This window comes from Macrosteles quadrilineatus, unplaced genomic scaffold (genome assembly GCF_028750875.1).
Source record: "Macrosteles quadrilineatus isolate MER2022 unplaced genomic scaffold, UCM_ALF_1.0 Scaffold_8__2_contigs__length_117827958, whole genome shotgun sequence".
Taxonomy (NCBI): Eukaryota; Metazoa; Arthropoda; class Insecta; order Hemiptera; family Cicadellidae; genus Macrosteles; species Macrosteles quadrilineatus.
In genome coordinates, this window is record NW_026542601.1 from 10967783 (window position 1) to 10991870 (window position 24088).

Consider the following 24088-nt stretch of genomic DNA (forward strand, 5'->3'; position numbering starts at 1 on the left):
TTGATTGTAAAGGCAAAGTAAAATAAACTAGAGGTTTAAGGGGATAAGAATATAAAATACAACCAAATCAGCCGTTAAAATGTAGAAAAATGGAAAATTAATTTGTATGTTATTATGTAAACGTTTTCGTAGTATGATTACCTAAACGTTTATGCTCGTACACAAACCGCAGAATAACGAAATTCTGATGGCCTGTAAAGGGCCAGTGATATGTGATTACAAAATGATAAAGTCAACAATCTAATCCTCAATTCAAAAAGTGACTAAATATTGTACAGTGTGTTGTAAAGAATCCATACACATCTAGGCACATGATCACGTAAGTAATGCTTAATTTTTAATGTTTTACAATTTTATCCATTTTTTTTAACCTAGTGAAATACTTCACACAGAAGATATACAGTTTAGCACGTGCAGTAATTGATTGAGTTAGAAAATCCTCGAATGCATTTACTGCGTCTAAACTTAGCCTGTGATAAGTAAAACAAACGATCAATATTTGATACTATATTTTATGATTACGTTTTATACAAACCAGTAACAGAGGATAAACATTTTCGTCATGAGCTGTTGAGTTTATGCTACTAAGTGAAACATTATTTATAAACTCATAAATACAATTATATCTGTATCAGTCGAAAGTCCATGTCGACTGCAAAGGCCACCAAAATGGGGATATAGGGTGAAATAAGAAAAATAAAATAAAACCGGAAGATATATCCGATATCGGGAACAAATCGTGTTTCTGAGTGAAAATATATCTTGACACCAGATAGATACGTCACGCCGCAAGGCTCAAATGTCAAGACATGTTTGTTAAATTGAATTCGATAGGGTTCAATTCAGTAAAGAAACTATGGTATTACATGCAATTTCGCCGTATTTATTTTTTGGCTGCTTTTAGTCTTATTATTGTATTCTGTTCTAAATCACTATATAATGTTTCGTAACTCCAAAAACTAATATTGCAAGTATATATTTGTACGGTAAAATTGAATTTTCGAAAAATAATTTTTGGGTAGCGACCAATAAATCAAAGAAGGAACCTAAATTTTTTCATGTGCAAATAAGTTTTTTTGCTAATGTTTTAGCATAAATGTTACAGAAACACGAAACAAAACCTAAGTTACCCTACCAGGATAAACTTTGTATGTTATATAAAAGCTACATAAAACCGAAATTGGCCTTTTCACGATATTCCTTACCCACAAAGGTTTTAGGATAAGGAAGTTTAAATGGAAGAACGATTCAACAATGTTTTACAGATCTAACATCCTCTTTGACGTCAAAGACGACCAAAATTCAACAAACGGAAATTCTGTCAAAGACCTACGAAGTTTATTCAAAGACCATTGATTCTTTCTTACTTTTTGACTGATATTTATTTAAGTTTATCTTAGATTTGTATGGGGTTTGTATGGGACTTAGATTTGTATGGGATTTTCCATTTAGATTTTTATGGGATATAAGATCATAAGGAATTAATTGAATGGTAGTTACTGTTATACTGCAGGATCAGAATACTAAACAGAGAACATTATTGGGCGGATTCAATTTAATTGTTGAATAGAGAACTAACAACCGTATGTATGCCCATTGTCACCAATTGAACAGTATTTGGGTCTGTTCAACACGACAATGCTACAAATCTAATTATTTTTTCACAAAATACAGTAATCAAATATGATTTAAAATATACATACGGACACGTCAAATATGTATTGGAAGTATCCGATTACGTCGAATATCTTTAGCACTGTTCAATTGTTTGCCTGTACAACATTTACAACATTTACCTATACAAGGAAATCGCCTTCAATTTACGTAATGCAATTTGAAGGCTGCACCTGTTTTGCATCACTCTCCTTGCAGGCGCTCTCTTTTATATAGTGGGAAATGTTCGCGTACTTCATAACACATGTTTCCTAGCTGGTGCTAAACAAACGAAAACTTTCTGTTACTTTCACAGTTACGTCAGCTGTCACAATTGAACTCTGAATAGACATAACGAATTGTTAATGTGGTACCATCACTTAATTTTCTAATTTCTAACTTACTTAAGCACCATAGGAACGATTGATACAGAACGTTTCTAACTATTCAAAGGTAAAAAATATAAACTGTTAATTTTTACCAAACATTAATATTAAAAAAAAAAAAAAATAATAAACTAAATGCATATAGAAGCGTCGTTAAAATGATGGACTACTTATTTTACCGTCCCCCTTAAATACAGTCACATCCAAAAACAATAGTCTGTTGTATATTATTTGTATGCTGGATAAAAAAGGTGTACAATTTATTGTATTTTCCAAGTTTTGTTAACAATTATGGCTAAATTTGTCACAGGCTACCACAAAAACAACATGAAAAGATACAAGGATAGCTACACTAGGAAATGGTACAAGGATAAAGGAATGGAAAGGAAAAATGTACCCTACAAGATGAATACAAGGTTGAGGATTAGATACTTTAATGCTAAGCTATCAAAGTATTTCAACATTAACCTGTCATATGTTAGCTTTTGAGCTCAATCAGCTATTTTATCTTTCCTGAATTCCATTTACAAAATATGTTTTAACTTTAATTGTTGATTAAATTCATCGATTAATCTTTCTTATGTAACAGTTACAATCAATTCAATCCAAAGATATTATTTGGTACCTTTTTGTATAAAACACACATAATTTGGTTTCACGTTGTGAAATATAGAATTAACTAGTACAATGTTATGTCACAAATGACTTAGATAAAAATATTACACCTTAAAATTATGGATAAAATGAAGAATTTTACAACATATTGATAGTGTTAAAATTAGAATGTCGATTATTGAAAGGGGTGTAATCCGAAAATTTTAACTAAAGGGAATGTGTATTTTCAGGTGGTTAGGTTGGCAGCTCTCGCACGTCTGTTTAAATCCACAGATTAGTAAGCATTAACAGCTCCGTTAATCCTTACCTGATTCAATGCACCAACACTAGATTGTAATATTGAATGAATACGTGGATAATAAAATGTCTCACCCTTTATGAAGTGAGAGTTTGATCCTTTCCTCTTTTTACTCTTTAATAAACTCTTATCCTGCGCCACCCTATTTACATACGTTAATACTTAATGGTGAATAATCTTTCGAATTGCGTGAAATATTATTTTATTTCTTTAGTCTAAATAATGTGTAAACCATTTTCGATGTTTTAAGAATTCGGTGTTAATGCCTAGGTATTGTTTACGAGCAGGATTCATCAAAAGGATTTGTATGGTTTAGAAGAATAAAATACTTGATCGTATGTTGAACTGGCCTCATTTTTGTAGAGTTCTTTTGTATTTATTCTTGATTCAAAATTATTAGAAATCATTAAAATACCCCTGCCACAGCGAACTTGTAGACTAAGCACGAATTTCCATTTGCCTAATTGGAGTTTCAAATAATCTTTTAAATCATATTAGGTTTCACAAGTACCTAGGTTTATTGCTACATAATGGAAGGTAATAAATTTTGTTTTTGGTAGCTTAGTATAAAATAAATGAATTTTCCAAGTTTGATCCAAATATATCCACTTATTCTCTATAAGAATAACATGGTGGTTTTAAATTTACTAAAGTATTTTTAAATTTTCACCGTTGCCAATAACCGCTAAAGAACTTAATTAAACATACTAAATTATTTGTTTATTATTTATTATATGATTAAATTATTTATCTAAATTATTTATTTATATCATATACTAAATTGTTGGTTTTTTAAGCTCTTTAAAATGGTTTAAAGATGAATTAGGAAATTGTATGTTTCGGGGGTCAAAAATGAGAAAACCCAATTATTATCCCATAAAACTTCACAAAACCCCCGTTTCATAGTCTAATCATGCTGGTTCGCAAACCCATCCTAGTTTAGTCCGCCCGCCCTACATCTTCAAGCCAAATTTCATCAAAATTGAAAATAATTAAAAGTTATCGCGTTAATGGACGTATATGACATCAAAATGAAAAAAAAGTATATCAATCCTGGATTCGCGTCTGGAAATTCGCTAAGACTCAATTATATTTCAACTATGGCATGTATTTAAGTTATCCCAGTAAACAGTAAAAAGGCAAATAAAAAATCTAGCTTTAAAATAATTAGCAAATTGTTGGATTAATTATGGTTTCAAGTACACAAAATATTTAATATTTTAATATTGAGCCAAAAGAAACGTTTTAGCAAGGGTTTTGAAGATAACATGTTTGCCTCAAAACGAGCGCTACAATCAAATCAGTAACATGAGATACTCTGGGAGGGAGAGCAGGGCAAAGAGAGTCTAGAAGGCTACTTTCATTGTATTTGGTTTATCAAATTACTTCTACACGAGGGTCTGGCAAATATCCGACATTGACTTTTTGTAGACCTTTCGTGGAAAAGAGAGAAAGAGTATCGTTTTGTTGGTGGTAAAACTGTAAAATACTGAAAGTTTCTACTTCAATCGTTGTATAAATAATTTATAAATAAAAAAGCTTTACCACGTTTTTAAACGCGCTAAAAAGTAGAAAATAGTATATAAATAGTGGAGAGAATAAATACTTGTAAGATTTCAAAACGAAAAACGTGGGACGCATGCAGTAGCTAATTTACGACCATCTTAACCTCTTGGATTATTATCTATTGCATGCGCCCAACTTTTTTAGTTTTAAATCTGACAATTATTTATTCTCTCCACTATTTATATATTATTATCTATTTTTTAGTGCGTTTAAAAACGTGGTATTTTAAACAGCTTTTTTATTCATAAATTATTTTATACTTTTTAGTGTATAGTGTGTAAATATGTTTAATATTTTTTATGGCTTATTAACATAAGCAAACCTTTTTATTATTTTCATCACACATTGTTGCTACTATTCTCATTATCATAAAACTTTAGAATCCCTCGGGAGTAGAACCTGTACCACTACTTAACCTCTGCTCTTTGAAAAAACTGTCAAACTAAAGTATTTACCTAACCCGCCATGTTAAACTTCCCTATCCCAAGCGTGATGTATACAACTTCCTTACTTCTCGAGTGATGTAAAGTATCAAAAACTCACTCGGTGATGTAAAGAAACCCATTTAAATAACATTGAGTGCTTAACTTAAAAAATATAACTCTATGGAGCCAACTACGTTCAACGCTAGAAATCAGCTGTGCGCTTGAATGTTATTGTTATGCTTTAAAGTATTTTCCTAACCTAGCTTTTGCAATTTTGTTAGTAAAAGAACGTTACTGATAGAAGATGAGTGAAATGGATAATGAAAAATATTGTACGTAAACCCATGTATATTGTCGGGTAAGGTAAAATCTTGTACGTTACACGTTACGCAAGAGCGTGTTTACATCACTTATGTAAATTATGCGGGTGTAGGCTTTCTGCCCATACGATAATCCTATTAGTGACGCTCGGCTGACCTGTCAGCGCTACCCGTCCCTGCGTTGGGGTTGAAGATGAATAAGCGTAGGACAGTGGAGGGGGTGAGACGCCAATGTAGGGGAAGTTAGTGCGAGTTGGAGAGAGTGAAAGTGGTGTAGGGTGAAGAGAAGGAAAGAGGTAAAAATTCAGCAATAAGGATCGAACTGATCAACAACTCACCCCATTACATTGTGATCCAATGGTGTTTATAATTTTTTATGTGTTCAGTGGCGTCATTCGCCTATTAGGCGGCCTGATGATTGGAGTGTTCAATCTAAATCAATAACCACTTGCCTCCATTTATGTAGGCAAATAGTACCTAATATCCACTGTAAAAGGAAAAAAAGAACTGTCGCGGAGGACCTTTGCGGTGATATTTATTTACCGTATTGTGAGTTAACAGTATATTGTGTAAATAGCCTAAATGTATCAATAGTGTTTTAGACCTCTCAGTACATACATTCTGTGCTTTAAGTAAACTGTTGATTCTTTATGAACAAATTATTACTAATATAATGGTTAAATTATGGTCAAATTTGAAAAAGAAGTATTTTATTCATACTAAGCTATTAGTATTTCACCTAAATAAAACACTATATTACCTTCCCTGTAACAGCAAACCTAAGTACTCGTAAACTAATGTTATTTAAATAGGGAATAAATATGACACATTCTTAAGTAGATATTATTGTAGTGAAAATTCAATCTTGCAAATCTAAATTCGCTTAGTTCGGTTTGCTGCGGCGGGGCTATTTATAAATGATATAGTTGCTGTTTTTGGAAAAATCGCTTTTCTTAATAAAAAGATGGTAGATTGTGGCCTTTAACTTCAATGGACAAGTTATATAACTTAACGTTCAAATCGAATACAGTATAAATGTCGAGGTATGAAAAAACTAACAGTATTATACTTAAACAGAAGAACCATATTTAGTTGTTCAACAAAAATAATAATAGATATATTTATAGTTGGAGGATACAATATCTGCCAAAAATTATTTTGTAAATAAAGTAAATACTTACAATATATACAAATCTAGTAGAAAATACACGTATAATATATATAATTGGAGCATACATTTATATTTATAAGACATTTTCATCAACTCGTCAGCAGTTAAAATAAGGAACAAAACACAAATAAACCCACACTTAACAGAATATTTGCAACAAAAGTCTGAAGAAAGAATGTCATCCTTTTAAAGTACAAACACAAATTGATAAAAAAAAACTATGAACAAAGCTATGAAAATAAATACATTTACTGTATCGTACTTTAACGGACAAAAATATTGACATATTCAACAACAATGACATCTTGAGATAATTTGTAGTTGGAAGATGCAATTTGTGCCAAAATATATTTTGTTAAATAGAATAAATAATATAAAAATGCATATATAAAAAAGCCAAATATTTTATTATTTAATACGAACTTTTGTTTAAATGGTTACGTTTGTAAATCTTATAAAACAACTAATATAATATATATATTGAAGTGTTTTTGTAGGGTTATTAGTGACGATTTGTAAATTAAAAATTGCTATTTTATTTGTATGGAGAATAATACAGTAGACTTATAGTTGGCTTGACTTGATGATGGTTGTTAATTGATAGTTTAATAAATACTAGTGTACATGTTGCTCGAATTCGAGCAATTGCAAAGTATTACAGGAGTTATTTCAAAACGAATAACAGTCATATTTACAATGAGTTTAAAAGAGTCAACTCAAGATTACCGGTGTGTAACTCATGGAGATACTCACGATGTATAACAGTTAGTAATCAACATTTCCTGTAAATATTGTATCATATTTCATAATTCTGGTATTACTTTTTGATGTTTTCTACAAACATTTCCTGACTTAGCCATATAAGGTTGTCCATGTGTATCTTCGTTATTGATAAACCTAAAGCATTCCGGCCGGTTTTCTCCTTCTCAAAATGCCTCGCTGTACAGGCAACACAGGTCATTGATAGAGGGCCAATTGAGAACGAAAAGTCGTTTTGGGGTATTGTTAAGGCGCATTTGTAACCTAATATATAGTTGAGATTGTCCAGGGTCAGGTTGCTGAATGTGATGAGTTTTTTGAGTTAAAGTCTATTACGCGCCTTTGTTCTGTAGCTACGGTCGTTATCACGATTGCGCCTTCTGTCTATGTTTCGTTGTCGTCGCGTCGGAAGCATTTAAAAGAAAAAACAACAACAAATAAACAAATTATAGCTACACAAAACGACGATAAATGCACAAATTTAAGTTACAATCATGCTAAAACACGATCTGTCATAGCGACACAAAAAACGATAAATACACAAATTTAAGATACAACCATACTAACACGATCCGTTTTGTGGGTTATGTTTACACAAACTCAAATAGTAAATAAATGTACTCAATGCGATTCATTGAATTTAAAAATAAATAACAGCAATTAAATTATACAGCTGATCAAAATGTAAACAATTATGTTCTTCATAAGGATAACATGGGAACTTTCAAAGCCACTGGGGCAGAGCCCAAGGGACTTTAAAAAAAAAATGTAAGGCCAGTTTGCAAATCTACGCGACACGCTCTCTCCAATGAGACATCAATGGATAAAATCGGTTAAGAAATGGAGGAGGAGTTCAACCGACAAAGTTTCATGTAGCGTATTAATTATATAGATTGGCAAATTTGTTACATTCATACTAAACAATTAATATTTCACAAAAAATACCTTATTACCTTCAAGACAAACGCAATAACATATAAAGATAGAAAACCTGATAAAAAATAACACTGGTATGACTGTTTTTGTGTCGCGTCGTATATATTTAGTTCTTATGATTCTGGTTTGTTGGTCACATAGTTGCAGACAAGTACTTATACCACACGCACTATTACAGTTTTTTAGACACAGACTACAAAAATGCCATATCTCGGTCATTTTTAATTGGATTTTCTACGTCGATGTGTCATTACGTTTGTGTTAGAATTTACAGTAAAAAGCATTCTTGTGTTTATTTTAAGATTTACTGGTATAACGTTACTACTGTTAAAAATATTTAAATGGCTGCCATATTAAATTTTAAATTTATAAATTGTAATATATTCTTGCAAAAACTAATTAAACTAGCATTAACATTTATTTACAATTTAAAATTTTAAGTAACATGGATATAAAAAAACAAAATGGTGGCTCTGTGCGTAACCATTGATTTACGGGTGCTTTAAATGTGATACTGTATTTATACATTCGTTATTAACCCAGAAATTATATTCTAAAAGGTTGGTAGAGAGTTACTTAACACCCTATAGTTCGACAGAATTGTTATAACAAAGTCACTACTAGATCATAAATGACCAGAAATATATTTTCATCAAAATCATTAGGAGTACAGGTTAGATTACGTATTTTCTCGTCACACAATTGGTATTTGGAATGTGACGTTTGCAGTAAAGATTTGAATAAAACTTGTTCAATATCGTACAAAACTGTGATTTTATTATTTTGTATAAACAAATCTTTCAATAAGTCTTAATATACGACTCAACGAAATAAACTATGACCAATAGTTGTATCACCAGCGTTGCCTTGGTTTTTGTGTTAAGGATGTTCGCTTATGATGCTACCACGTAAAATCAAAACAATTGTTAGGTTGCAATTGAGGTCAATCACACTCTCGCAGTTACTTCCCTGCAAAGTGACCCGAGTGACCCTACGTAAGGAATATCTAAGAAATAGCAAATTAAATCCTTGTACGCTAATCACTTATATTTCCTTTAACTTTCCTAGTACTAAACACTGATTCCCTTCATTGCATTATTTGTTAACGGAAGTCCATTCAAATTCTTTAAGTCGAATTGTTATAATGTCAACCCTATCCTTCTGGGAACGTCAGACGTCCGGTGTCGCTGGGGGCAACAAACTCCATCTTCTATCTCGCTCTACCCCCACTCTAGTGCTTGCAACCCCTCAACTGCCAGGAAAGGCCATAAATCAGGCGATTAGCTTCAACAATACCCGGGTAGGATTATGGGACGACCTCCGTCTCCCAAATTATGCAACTCACTTCCGCTCGTTGCACAATATTCACCTGCGTGATGTAAAAACGCTCTTACTACACTTGTAATGTAAATAGCTATTACAGCTGACTTCAATTGATATATTTACATTCATCAAAACGTAAACATTAAAATTTTGAAAGCCCATGGGGCGTAGCCCAAGGAAATATGAAAATAAATTGATATAATATTGCATTGTCATCCATTTGTGAGCTATGTTTCAAGTTTCAAGTCTCTAGCTTATTGAGAAGTTGATTTAAAATCGATTGCAAAATTTGTACCGAACAGACAAGAAAGCGAGCTAATAAAAACGTTTTAAACCACAGTTTATCCTTATAGAATTTATTTAGTTATTACCATAAATAAATGTTACTTAATGTCATACTTTTATGAACGCATTTATGAATCTTATCTTTCTTCACGCCATTCTTTTTTCGGAAGTCTTTCGTGTGTTGCAAGGGAGCGGTCAAACCCTGGCTTTGCTTATATCGTAGTTTGGTATATTTAGATGATAATTTGCATTAATATAGCCAATAGCAAACAGCTTCGGGGTCCATACTACTACACTGGGCATAGAACCAGCAACCTTTGGATCTGAAGACAACCCCTAACACACAGGCATATAGACAATTAATTTACCCATAGATTTCTTTACACCCATGACGTTACTTCCATATAAGAGAAATCCGCTAAAGCAAAGAATAAACAAGCAAAGGACGAGAAAACAAAAGCCACATTCGATTTAGTTTGGTTTTCTCCGAGGATAAAGGTTTGTATTCAGTAAAGAATAAAAAGTCTGTGGAAATCTTCAAAAGGCTTTGACAACTATTATTGTTGAACTCTGGTGACTGATACAGCTAAAGTACTTTGACATCCTACTCTTGCTCGGTTTACATGCGACTGGTTGGATTCTGCATAACTTTGCTGTTGTGTTTTTGTATCTCAATTTTATTTTATGTAGGTGTACAATATCTAGCATGGCGAATGCCTCCCTAATAAGTTATTGAATTCTCTATAAAAAAAAACAGTAACAAAGTGATATTAGTTTAGAAAAATAGTTTATTTAGAAAAATTCTCTTACAAAAGTGTGTTCAAAGTTCCACAATAGAGTGAGATATTGTTGGAGGGATATTGGGGGGAATTTGTACCTTGGGGCTGTGGGTTGGTAGCCCTGTCACGTGTGTTTCAATATTCCGATCAGTTTAACCATTTGTTTCACGACTTTGATATTTTCCCACACCTTTCTGATTGGGATGTAATATGGAATGTTCACAGTTTTCCTTATAACAGTTTTAACAACCTTATAAAAGTCATACTTATAACCTTTAAAAATATATTATTAATGTCAATTGTTGCAAAATATTGTGGATTACTCAGTAATATATCAAGGGGTCAAATTGTATTTTTTGAATAATTCTTAAAATACTGAAAACATAATCTAACACCCATTAATTAAAAAAAGAAAATTATGAGAATCTTTGAAAATAGTTGAAAATTATTTGAGTGGGTTAAATTATTTAAGTGAATTAATATCTCTCTTGACACAAAAATCACAAGCTATCATCACGTGCTTGCCACAATGACTACAATCTTCTCTTAAAGCCCAGAATGGACGACTCTGGCTTTCCATTGACTTATTCAAATCTCTCTTTTGCTATTTCTAGCTCGTTTTCCCAATTGACTGAATTTTTTACTTTTCCAGTCTATTACCTTTTACTTTGTGACTTTTTCTGGATTTAGGGTACTATGTTTTGTAGTATTGTACACTACATGAGCATTTGTTTTGTTTGACAAATCGTTGTAAACCTTACTAAATTTTTACATAGAACAATAAAAAATGCACAAAACCCTGGTTTTTTAATAACTAAAAGTTTTGTATATGAAATTACAACAAGAACGGCCGGTCGCAGGTGAACGCCAACATTGTATGAACTTTTCTCGTTTTGACAATGACTGATCGGACTACCTACTGTAGAGTAGGTTTTTGTTATTTATTTTATTTTTTTACAAAATGCATAGCTCTAATTCATCTAACTTCTTTCTAATGAGGCTACTAAAGATAAAGAAAAATGTAATTAATAGCTAATTTAGTAGAAAAGTACCTGGAGACCGAGCTTTGCTCGGGGAAAATTATTAGTTTACTCTGAAAAGTATTGCAGATACATTAATCCACTCCCAATCTCCACACTGCTCACCTTCACTACTTACTTCACCACTCCCTACGTCGTGGACCTGTTTGCCCTCCTTCCCTATACCATTTTAGAATTGCAGATACATAAATGCCACAGACAGTTCCCACACTCTGCACTGCTAGCATTACTACTTCCTACACCATTTCCTACGTCATGGACCTGTTTTCCTCCCTTCTTGTAGCATTTTAGGATTGTAGATACCTTAATGTAATTTCCATAAACAGTTCCCAGACTCCAGACTGCTCACCTTTACTACTTCCTTCACCACTTCCTACGTCACGGACCTGTTTCTCTCCCTTCCAATGGCATTTTAGGATTGCAGATACCCTAATCTAATCGTCATAAACAGTTTCCACACTCCGGACTGCTCGCCTTTACTACTTCCTTCACCACTTCCTACGTCGCGGACCTGATTCCCTCCCTTCCCATAGCATCTTAGGATTGTAGATAACTTGATCTAATCGTTATTAACAGTTCCCACACTCCAGACTGCTCACCCTTACTACTTCCTTCACCACTTCATACGTCACGGACCTGTTTCTCTCCCTTCCAATGGCATTTTAGGATTGCAGATACCCTAATCTAATCGTCATAAACAGTTTTCACACTCCAGACTGCTCGCCTTTCTACTTCCTTCACCACTTCCTACGTCGTGGACCTATTTCCATCCCTTCCCATAGGATTTGAGGATTGCAGATTCCTTAATCTAAACGTCATAAACAGTTTCCACACTCTAGACTGCTCGCCTTTACTACTTCCTTTACCACTTCCTACGTCGCGGACCTGTTTCCCTCCATTCCCATAGCATTTTAGGATTGTAGATTCCTTAATCTAATCGTCATAAACAGTTTTCACACTCCAGACTGCTCGCCTTTACTACTTACTTCACCACTCCCTACGTCGTGGACCTGTTTGCCCTCCTTCCCTATACCATTTTAGAATTGCAGATACATAAATGCCACAGACAGTTCCCACACTCTGCACTGCTAGCATTACTACTTCCTACACCATTTCCTACGTCATGGACCTGTTTTCCTCCCTTCTTGTAGCATTTTAGGATTGTAGATACCTTAATGTAATTTCCATAAACAGTTCCCAGACTCCAGACTGCTCACCTTTACTACTTCCTTCACCACTTCCTACGTCACGGACCTCTTTCCATCCCTTCCCATAGGATTTTAGGATTGCAGATTCCTTAATCTAATCGTCATAAACAGTTTCCACACTCCAGACTGCTCGCCTTTACTACTTCCTTCACCACTTCCTACGTCGCGGACCTGATTCCCTCCCTTCCCATAGCATTTTAGGATTGTAGATAACTTGATCTAATCGTTATTAACAATTCCCACACTCCGGATTGCTCACCCTTACTACTTCCTTCACCACTCCCTATGTCGTAGACCTGTTTGCCCTCCTTCCTTATACTATTTTAGAATTGCAGATACATAAATGCCACAGACGGTTCCCACACTCTGCACTGCTAGCCTTACAACTTCCTTCCCCATTTCCTACGTCATGGACCTGTTTTCCTCCCTTTCCATTACATTTTAGGATTGCAGATACCTTAATTTAATCGTCATAAACAGTTCCCACACTCCAGACTGCTCGCCTTAACTACTTCCTTCACCACTTCCTATGTCGTGGACCTGTTTTCCTCCCTTTCCTAAGCATTTAAGGATTGCAGATACCGTAATCTAATCGTCATAAACAGATCCCACACTCCACACTGCTACCCTTGACTATAGAATCAAGTAATCTTCAGTATAATCTTTGCTCAATAGTAACAACTGATGTTTTTCCTTTTGTACTGTATTTTGTTTTGCTATTATACTGTGGATAGACAAATTACAAGTCTTTTGTTTACTTTTTCCTTGTTATTTAATTCAGCCAACATGGTTACCTAGCAACCCATAAGACTAATGTTAAAAAAATGTGATTTTCAGTTTCATTTTTCTACGTAATTAGATTTTTGTTGGCAGTTCTAATTGCAGTAAACTCGTTTTTAGGCCAGAAATAAACTATATACAACGTTTGAAGAAAATCGTCGGAGCCGTTTTCGAGATCTTGGTGCAAGCATACATACATACAAGCAAACTTTGCTCGTATTAGAGTATAGGATTACATAAACAATATTGAAATGAAGTTGTATGAAGTTTTTTTTTATGTGGCATAGTAAATAGTATTTGCTTATGACATTTACTAATGGTGTTTGTATTTGATCTTGTAATATATTTCATTTCCTACCGTATTTCGTATGACCAACCCCATATTTTTGTGAATTTCTGATTATCAATAAATAGTTTTCACCCCACTGTGATGTTTTTAGTTGTTTTACATACATTGGTTTCAACATTTCTTACATACATTGGTGGCTAAAAGTTACGATTTGCTGGCCATGCCAATCGTCATCGTAATTTGGGACCGAGCAGGTTTTTACATCTCTAGGGCCACAAAATCAGCTGCCCGCTTACTTTCTAAAAAAATGAATGCATATTAAATACACAATCAGTATCCATAGCATTGCAATATAATTGTTTTATTGTCACCGGTTACCTAGCAACTATTTATTATTATTTTTGCTGATTCCTCAAATTATTTCTTCACATAACCTTAAAGTTGAATTTGTGTTGACCATCAGTGTGCATTATTATTGTGGTGAATAGTGGTAATAGGGTATAGTATGGTGAAAAATAGCGTTCGTATCACGGACCAAAATGGTTTTCCATCTCTCGATCGTTTTAAGTTCTCGACTTGGTTTCGAACTTAAAAACTATCTCGTGCCGGCAAAACTTCATTTTCGGCCCTAGTTACAAAATATACTATTACATGCAGGTTTAAACACTAGTATGTAATATGTGATTAGAAAACTAAAAACAAATTTGTTGCCTTAAATGCCTATAGATCCGGGTACCATTTCGAACCTATCTCATTGTTGATGTCAAACATATGAATGGTCAAATAAAACCGCTAAAACCACGTTATAAAACATCAAACAACAAAGTAACGCTATTTGAGAGCAGAATTGAGAAATAACTTACAACGAGATGAAATAATCATAAACCAGATACGAGCCATAACCCGCCAATGGGACAACACTGAGAGCGTATTGGCTGACATCAGTATATCACTAAATGTGGGGAGTGTGCTGCTTGTGACAATTATTGGGAGTGAAAATCGACGACTTAAAATTATTGGTAGTTTTGTGCTTCTTAATTTAAGTTTGTCCTGATGCATATTTAAGTTTCCGAGTCAGTATAGAAAATTACATACTCGAAACTGAATGAACACAATTGATGGCCATTTTTACTTTTGCCTCCTTTTTTTTCTTAATTCATTAAGCAATATAGAACACGAGAATATTTAATAGGTAACTCTAAAAATTATTACTATTGTGTCTAGTATAAAATGTATAAATTATACCGAAATAGCAAGTATTAAGTTTGAGCAATATTCTTTTTTCTACACTTAAAATTCTAACTTTCAATGTACAAAGATAAAGTACATATATTGAGGAATTAGGAATACAGGTTTTTTGTTAGGTTAACTAAATTCATTTTAATTAAATGTTGAGTCAAGGAGAAGGAAACAATGCTGCAATTTAACGACTCAACTACAACACTTCAATTTTACAATTCCTTGAATCTGTTCCCTTTAGTTTGTCAATACCCACTTTTTGTAAAATCCTTAGTTTCAACCTTCATGCATGGAAATCATGCTGATAAGAAAGACATTTATACAGCACTGAAAGTAAGATTAAGACGTTAATTTCTGTAAAAGTATATTATACCAACTATCCGCGTATTTGTTAATAATTACAAACTTACTAATGAGTGTAAAAATAGTAATTTTGATAGTTATCAAAAACAAATTAAAAACAATACAAATAAAAAAAACTACAAATAGAAATTTAAAAAAAATAAAGGTTAACTATGTTTAAAGTACAATCTAAAAACCAATAGCATCTTCAATCACCCTTTTAATAAACCACTTCAAGTAGCCAATTATATATTTCAGTCCTGGAATCCACTATCTCGTTTTAAATATCCACTCTCAGTAAACGACGTTTAAAATAAAATTGAACAAACAATCTCAATAAGCCACTTTAGTAACTTATTAAATATTTAAACACCTGAATCTGCTCCCTCCTCTTTTTTAATATCCACTCTTGGCAAAAGATATTTAGAATACAATTGAACAAACAACCTCATATCAAACTAAGGATATAGTTAAAAGCTAGCAGAGCATTTCTGTAATAACAGTCTCTTCTCTATAAGCCATTCTAAGTAGCTCATTATGTTTCATTTTCTGGAATCCATAACCTCCTCGTTTTGAATATTCGTTCCGGGTAAAATAAGTTTGAAATACAATCGAACATCAACCTCATTATCACTTCTTTATAAACAACTTTAAGCAGCTCACTAAATGTTTTCAAACTTGGACTCCGGTACCTTCTCATGATCTCATTTAGCACCCATTCCATCATTTAGATGTTCGTTTGAGCATTCTGGAATAACTAATGAAAAAATGCTCTAAATACTTTTAAATATCGTCTTACATCACAATAAAAGTATGTATATTCCTGGACTTGACTGTGATTTCCTCGGATTCAAAATAAATACATTAAAGCCATACCGATAAAACCTGGTACATTAGTTGCACAAAAGAGTTCCTTAATTGCGCCAAGCCCACAAAGGGGCCCAAAAGATATTCCTAGGTTGCGCCAAGCCCAAGCTAGATAGGGGTGAGTTGCCGGCGGAAAGAATGTCCTGGTTTACGTGTTATCCCTAAGCTAACCTACCTAACTTAACCTAACCTACTCAATTACACAGTCAAAGACGTATCGGGTGGCTCCCTGGAGTAGTTGGCGCAATTCAGGAATACCCACCTATCTGACTTAGGTCAGTTGGCACAATTAATGCCCGCCCAAAAACTACAGTAGCAATAATTTACGTTTAAGTAGTATACCTGGAATAATATTGGCAATCTAAAAATGCACATGAAAGACACAAGCAGCTAGGAATGTTTGAAACATTTCAACCACAATTTGAGATATTTTAAAGGTTATGAAGTGAGCTTTACTCTACTCACGTTTCCCAAGACAGTCTCCGGGGTGTAGTGTCTCCGCCAGCCCTCTGATTGAGCAGCCTGGCCAGACGACCCAGGGTGGCGCTGCCCGTGGACAGCCGAGGGGCGGGGGAGGGAAGCTGCAGCTCTGCCCCGGTGGTAGCCTCTGGTGAGCTGAGGCGGTGATGAGCGAGATGACGACGAGGGTCTGGAACAAGGAGGAGTTAGAAGAGGATGCGATCAGACAAATGCTCAGAACTGGGTAAACAAGCAATACAGGATAGGCAATGTGTGAATAGGGGAGAAATGCACGGTGGGACCGACAAGAATGTCGAAAATGCCGATGGATAGGGATGAAGAAAATTCCGGTGGAGAGTTCGGTGCAAAATTTCGGTTGACAGACGAGGAACGAAGAACACACCGTTGTAGACAGACAAGAAGTTTAGAGTCCTTGGAGGCTAGTGGCCATCTTGGATAATTTCAAACAACAGCGAAAGAGTTTTTTATCACTCAAAAACATTTTTTCAACACCAAAGTAATTATATTTTAAATTTCTAGTATACTGTAGGATTAGAAATGTTCTTTGAAGTTTTGGATTGTTTTCCAAGGGAATCCATGGAAGCTAAGGGCCATCTTGGTTTTGCCCGTCATAAGAGAAATGTTAATTTCGTTCATTTCAAACAGCCGTTGAAGAGTTATTTAGAATCTAAAAATATTTTTTCAAACACCAGAGTGGTCGTAATTTAAATATCTAGTATACTGTGGGATTAGAAATGTTCTTTGTTTTCTGTTAACACTTCGTTGTTATTTCTCACCAGCATGGCGACGGCCCAGGTATTTTTTAAAATTTTACCAAACCCGCCATGTTAAACTTCCCTAGACCCAAGCGTGATGTATAACTTCTTTACTTCACGAGTGATGTAAAGTTGAAAAAACTCACTCGGTGAGGTAATGAAACCCATTTAAATGACATTGAGTGCTTAACTTAAACTTCATATTTTGAGTTGTTTTTGTCTCTGGATCACGGAACAAACTATAAAAGGTATAAAATTACCTGAGTACTGCCAGAGTGATCCTGTTGGTTAATATTTACAGTCATGATTTATTTTGACTGTTAATATTTGCAGTCATGACTTTAACCTACATCTGTGCGGTCGGACATTGCAAGTTTTTGTCGGTAGGCCTACCCGTAATTGTAAAATGTGTTTATTTATTATGTGTCCGTGTTGTATATTTAAACTTTTGACGACCTTTTCGAAGTGATAGATGTGTTTCTTGTACAAGATCTGATGATGAGGACTTAAGCTCCTCGAAACGCGTAATCCGTAAGGACCAACAGGATCACTCTGGCAGTACTCAGGTAATTTTATACCTTTTATAGCTTAACTTAAAAAATATACCTCTATGGAGCCAACGACGTTCAACGCTATAAATCAGCTGTGCCCTTGAATTTTATTGTTATGCTTTTAAGAATTTTCCCAAATTTGTTTGTAAATGATAATGATGGACGTTACTGTTAGAAGTTGAGTGAAATGGATAATGAAAAATATTGTTCATAACCTCCTGTATATTGTCGGGTCAGGTAAAATCTTGTACGTTACAAGTTACGCAAGAGCTTGTTTACATTACTTAGGTGAATTATGCAACTCGCTTCCGCTCTTACTACCCTTGTAATGTAAATAGTTATTACATCCATTGCCTATTAATATATAGGATTTTTACAGTTGTCTTTAGTAGATTTATGATTATCATACAAAACCAAACTAACTAAGAAATTTTCATAATTTAAATTAATTCCGTAAGGGGTAATTAATAAAATAAAAATAATATACACAATAAAAATACAACACACAATAAGATTTAACCAGGTTTATACTGCAACTACTAACAAAGAGATCCAAGTGAAATTTACGAGCTTGGCAGTGTAAACTAAATTAACAGCATAAATAAGAAACGGAGAAACGTGCGAAAAATAAAATAGCTAACAAGTAGAGTATTAAAGGTGGGAAAGTTGTAAAGTATGTGAGCAAATTAGAGTTGGACTCGTGGAATCCTAGGAGAGAAAGAGCGCAATAAAGAACGAGGTAAGGGGAAGTTACCCCGACATTTTATAACCTAGTTCTGGTTTTATTTTCGATTAATGTGACTTAAACATTTTGGTGTAATAAAAATCAAGAGAATATCAATGCAGACGCAATCTTCTAGATATACCTAGATGGACGGAACATATTCAGTTATTTTCCAAGTAATACGAAATAATATGTTGAACGATTTTTTTTTCACCTTAAATTTGTTTTCAGGACCGATTTTGATTTTCAATCTCTTGTAACATCTTGATCCATATATCGCCATCTCCGTTACCTTTTTCACCATATTTGTTATTGCAGAATTTGAAAATGACATTAAGTGTCATTGTACAGAAAAAATAGTTTACGTCACACTCCACTGTTTTAACGAACTTTCCACGCAAGGATTTAGTCCAGAAAACCACTATTTGCCGCCAGCTTAATCAAATGGGGTTTCATTACGTTCTATTGTACTGTAATGAGTTTTTACCGTACACCAACCAGCTGATTATATTTGGCAATAAGTGGTTATACACTAAAACATAACCTCTCTTTAGTAATTGTTAGTACTTTAGTCGGTGGGAATATATAAGGATCTGTACAGATTTTGTATTGAAGTTAGCTTAGTATGGCGTAAAATATCGTACGTCACTCGTCTAAAATGTGTTAACCGGTGATTAACCGGAATGTGTTAACCACTCATCCGGTAAACACATATTTTCAAGACTAGTAACGTAATATACTAGTACTTTTAATGTAATACAATTTCAAAAGGTAACTTACAAATCAAAATTAAATCTAATCAATGAGTTGAAATAAATATAAAATTGATTAAGTCATATTAATACGATTTAATGCAAAAAGGTAATTATTCCTACTAGACGCTGATTGCATAGTCCTGTAATATTACCCAGTAGTACAAGCCATAACTTGAGGCTAGGTTGCAATTGCCATCTTGATTGTCGGCCTGGAGTTGTTCTAGTTACATGGTCCAGTGCACACCAGTATTGCCTATCATAGATCATACCTATAATTTAGTATCTGGAAATGGAATTTGCTTGGCTATTTTTTTTAAGTTTTTATATATATTTGGACACAAATATTTTCTTGGCTTACGAGTCAAATCTTATGGCATCGAGACTTCCCAAATTGTTTTAAGAATATTTTGATTTTCCGTCTCAGATTGAACCTGATATTAACCTGGTATGACTGAAATTTTCAGCCAAATTAACATCTCTTATCTATGTTCAATTGCATACCGTAATATATATATTATATATGGGTTCAGAGTTTAATTGTAAATATACCAAGTAGTGTTTATAGACGTATTTTTTATAATCGTACATCCATTCATTTTTAAATATGGATTGCAATTTTTCTAAAAGGAACTTCAAAAAATATTTCTAAGATACTGTATTGTTTAAACGTGTAATACATTTTTTTAATGAAACATTAGATAGTTTTTTTTAAAGCAAGAAACTACTTTTGACTGTTGTTCCAAGGGGAAATCAAAAAGGTAAAACAATATTTCTTTGAAAATGTTTGTAAAATAATATGCTGCTATGTTAGGTGACGTAAGCTTCTTATAAAAAACTATCATATATTATCATAGTAACAAAGAATAATAATACATCAACAAAATAATAAATTTAAAACATTGTTATTTGCCAAACAAATATCACTAATTTAAAAGCATATAAAACAAATTTGAGCATAACTTTTTATAGAAGAAGCTGAAAAAGGAGCAGATATTTTAGCATGTTGTTTCAAATTAATAAATTCTTACCCCAATAGGGTGAAAGTGATAAGTTACTTATTTTATGGCAGGTGACGCAGATGCTATTAGGCTTAAGGCTTTTAAAATGATCCAAACCACCAATATTTGACCGATATCAATTTCGGAATAAAATTCTCTCAATAACTTGGAAATATCGAAGTTCAAGATAAAAAAAGTATTTAAATAAGTAAGAATTATCTAGTAACTTTTATTATTGAAATATACAAGGTTTTCAAATAATGACCAACCTAAAAATATAAATAAAAAAGAAGAAAACGATATCTTTTCAAAATACATGAATATCTTAGGCGTTAGTCAAACAGTCATAATTACCTCAGCTTACTAAGGTAATTATTTAAGAAATGTAACTCGCTTTGTAAATTAAGCATTATCAATTTCCAAATTTACTAATAAAAGTAGTTATTCGTATGTTTGATATTAATACAGCTCCATATCTCAACTATGTAATAATTTTAAAACAATCATAACCTCAGTAGGATTGCAAACTATCAAAATAATATTAGATAGTACAATTAATCCCCTAGGTAATTTAGTCTATCTACAAATCGAGAGTAACCATGTACATGCTCTCGTAAAAAGGACAATTAATATTCAATTTCCTGTTATAGGCCTACTTAGAATTTGTATCTAACAAAGCCTGGTTAGTATTCAACTCTAAAAATTATGGTAGAGTTTGAAAACTAATATTTAGTAATAGTAATTTTACATTTGTTTGTTTTCTCTCCATTTATGGCAATTTGTGATTTTAGAGGCACAAACAAACTGTAATTCCCTCCTATGAATTTTTCCGTCCACCTACATTTTTAAAATAGGAATCCAACATTTAGAAAACTATTTTACACTTGTCTAGTTTCAATACATTTTTGAGAGCTACAATTTAATTTTGACACTGTTGTTTACTTTAACTGAAAAAAATGTTTTCTAGAAATTTGTTATTGATTGCAAGAAAACATTTCAAATTTCTACGCGAAACATTCAAAGCGTCTCGTTTAAGATTTCCTTATTTGGTTCAATAAAATGTGTACCAATCAAAATTGAAATCCTTAAATTCATTTGTCAAAGCCAATACAAACGGATATTCTGAACATTATAATCGGTTTATCAAACTATACAGGTCAAGTTGGTAACACTGGACTCTTGGGATCCAGTCTAGCCACGTCCTCATTTTAGCTGCATCAGTCGTCGATGACTTGGTTTGGAGTTGGATCATGTTTGAAACTAGGTTACCACCTGTGTATTATCCTAGTTGTGGTTAGAATATTGAAAATTCAATTTAAATCATAAAAGTAGAGTATATAGTTTATATTGAATAGGTACTCTCTTTGTTTCTTGAAATATTCTATGTGGATTATTTAACTTAACTTTGTTTTTAAAAAAATCATGCAATGACACTTTTGTGTTATGATTGCGATTGAAAGGAGATAAGCTGAAAACTATTTAGCAAAAATAATATATTGACCATTTGTAACAATAATTTGTTGAAATGTTGTTTTAATTTATTTTATAAAATTATTTCAGTATTCAAATGAATTATATTGAGATTTTATTTAAATTTTAATGTAATATTACATTTATAAAATTATGTTAGAAAGAATAAAGCAATAAAGTTCAGAGGTATATTTTTAATTTATAGATATGATACATTAAAATCATATAAGTTTCATCATAGTCAAAATAAATCTCTTGAACATATTCCAAAGAATGTCACTAAAACACATATAATATTGTGGAAAACCTATTGCAGAGTTGACAAAACGATCGAAACAATTTTTTAAATAAACATAAAACAATCCAGCGTAATTATATTCTATCATACTACAGAATAAATTTCAGCCCATCTTAACATGGATGGGATTCACAATAGTAGCCAAACAAAACCGGAACGATCAGTACTAAACATCGGCCAACAAAACTGTCCACTCGCAGTAGCAGGGCGACATGACAGTTCCATCACTTGCCAGTTCTATAATTAATCTTATCCATCGAGATTACACAGATTAATCCGACAGCAAGATTACCCGGGGGAACATTAATCTTGATCATCTCCCAACATGCAACATGCCAACATGGCCGCCATGTTGCAAGCATATGACGTCACTATGGTCTGTGCAACATATGCTAGGGTAGTAGCATAGATAAAAGGAGTGGTAGTAGTGTTCTGGCTTGGGGAGAAGTCAGCTGGATGTATTGCTCATTCCAGATTTGATAATTCAACAATGGAAAAGGTGAGAACAGCTGGCTCTCTCGCTTTTAACTTGAAAACACGCTAACTTAATATGCATAAAACATCTACATACAGTGGAGATGAAAAAGTATACTGTACTAAAGTATAGATAGTAAAAAGTACATTCAATTGTAATTTTAATTGCAGACGAGCAGTTTTGTATGAAGCAACAAATATTGAAAGAAAATGTTCACATATAGACGAGTTTTATCAGATAGTCTTGGGGAATATTTTCCAATGTATTGTTGTAACTTTGTAAATTATTGTATTTAAATTTCGGAAATACCTATCTTGTTTTGACGGGAACGTGATCAAATCATATACTGCAATGTGCAATTTGAACTGCAATGCAACACAATTATAAAAATACATTCAGGAAAGACGAAAACATTTCAATTGTTTTTAAGCTGAATATTAATAATCCATCTTATATTAAGAGTCTTCATTAGTGGTAGCCGTATTGGATTTTAGTCCCATAAGAGAAATGATAGATTTGACAGAACATACCATCATTTGAAGCAGCATACCGGTGTTATTTATAAAGATATAGTTATGAAATTTTATAATTAGGTTTATAAAATAGAGAAATAGGGAATGAAGAAATTATATTTCAAATATTTGTTTTTGTCTTTTCTTAACTAATTATTTAATTAAAGGCTTAGTTAATGACCATTAACTTATTAAGTGGTGGAAAAATAACAAAACTAAAATCCTCACTCAATAGAGGACTACTAAACCTTAATTTTATAAACCTCAATCAATATTTTACCACAACAGGTTTTTTTAGAAATTCTGTTACAAAGTTAACATTGCTCTTATGTGACTATAATCCAATATGGCTACCACTGATGAAGACTTTTGATGTTAAATACCACCAGAAATGATTTTAAATAACCAAGATTGGTTGAACAATTACTTTTAGTCGTCGATTCGTATTCGCCGTATCACTGTCAAAATTCTCTGCTTTAATTATCGCAAAATACTGGGACAATAAAATACCCTTAGGTTTTGTGCTAAAATTAGCTTGGTGAGAATAAATTTCCACTTAATCAGGGTGTTCGCTATTTTCAGATATCCGAAACCTATAAATGGGTCTTTTAGTCACGGCCAGTTTAAATCGTTTTATAATTGAATTGGCACTCTTTCCGTTTAGTTAGAGCGTTTATTTTAAAACAATTGTGTTATTTTTGGCCGAATATTAATTACGCGACCTTTCTAAAATAGTGCTTCTAAAAATCTAACATAACCTAACCTAAATTAACCTTTGGTTACGTGTTA

At 33.0% G+C, this 24088-nt stretch overlaps 1 protein-coding gene across 1 annotated transcript in view; it reads right to left on the minus strand.

Moving 5' to 3' along the window:
- The window catches only part of LOC128999573 (uncharacterized), a 133365-nt gene that overhangs the window by 12243 nt on the left and 97034 nt on the right, over positions 1–24088 (minus strand). The window contains exon 5 of the mRNA XM_054426148.1: positions 16747–16930. Within this exon, the coding sequence (XP_054282123.1) occupies positions 16747–16930 (184 nt within the window). The remainder of the gene's footprint in view (positions 1–16746; positions 16931–24088) is intronic.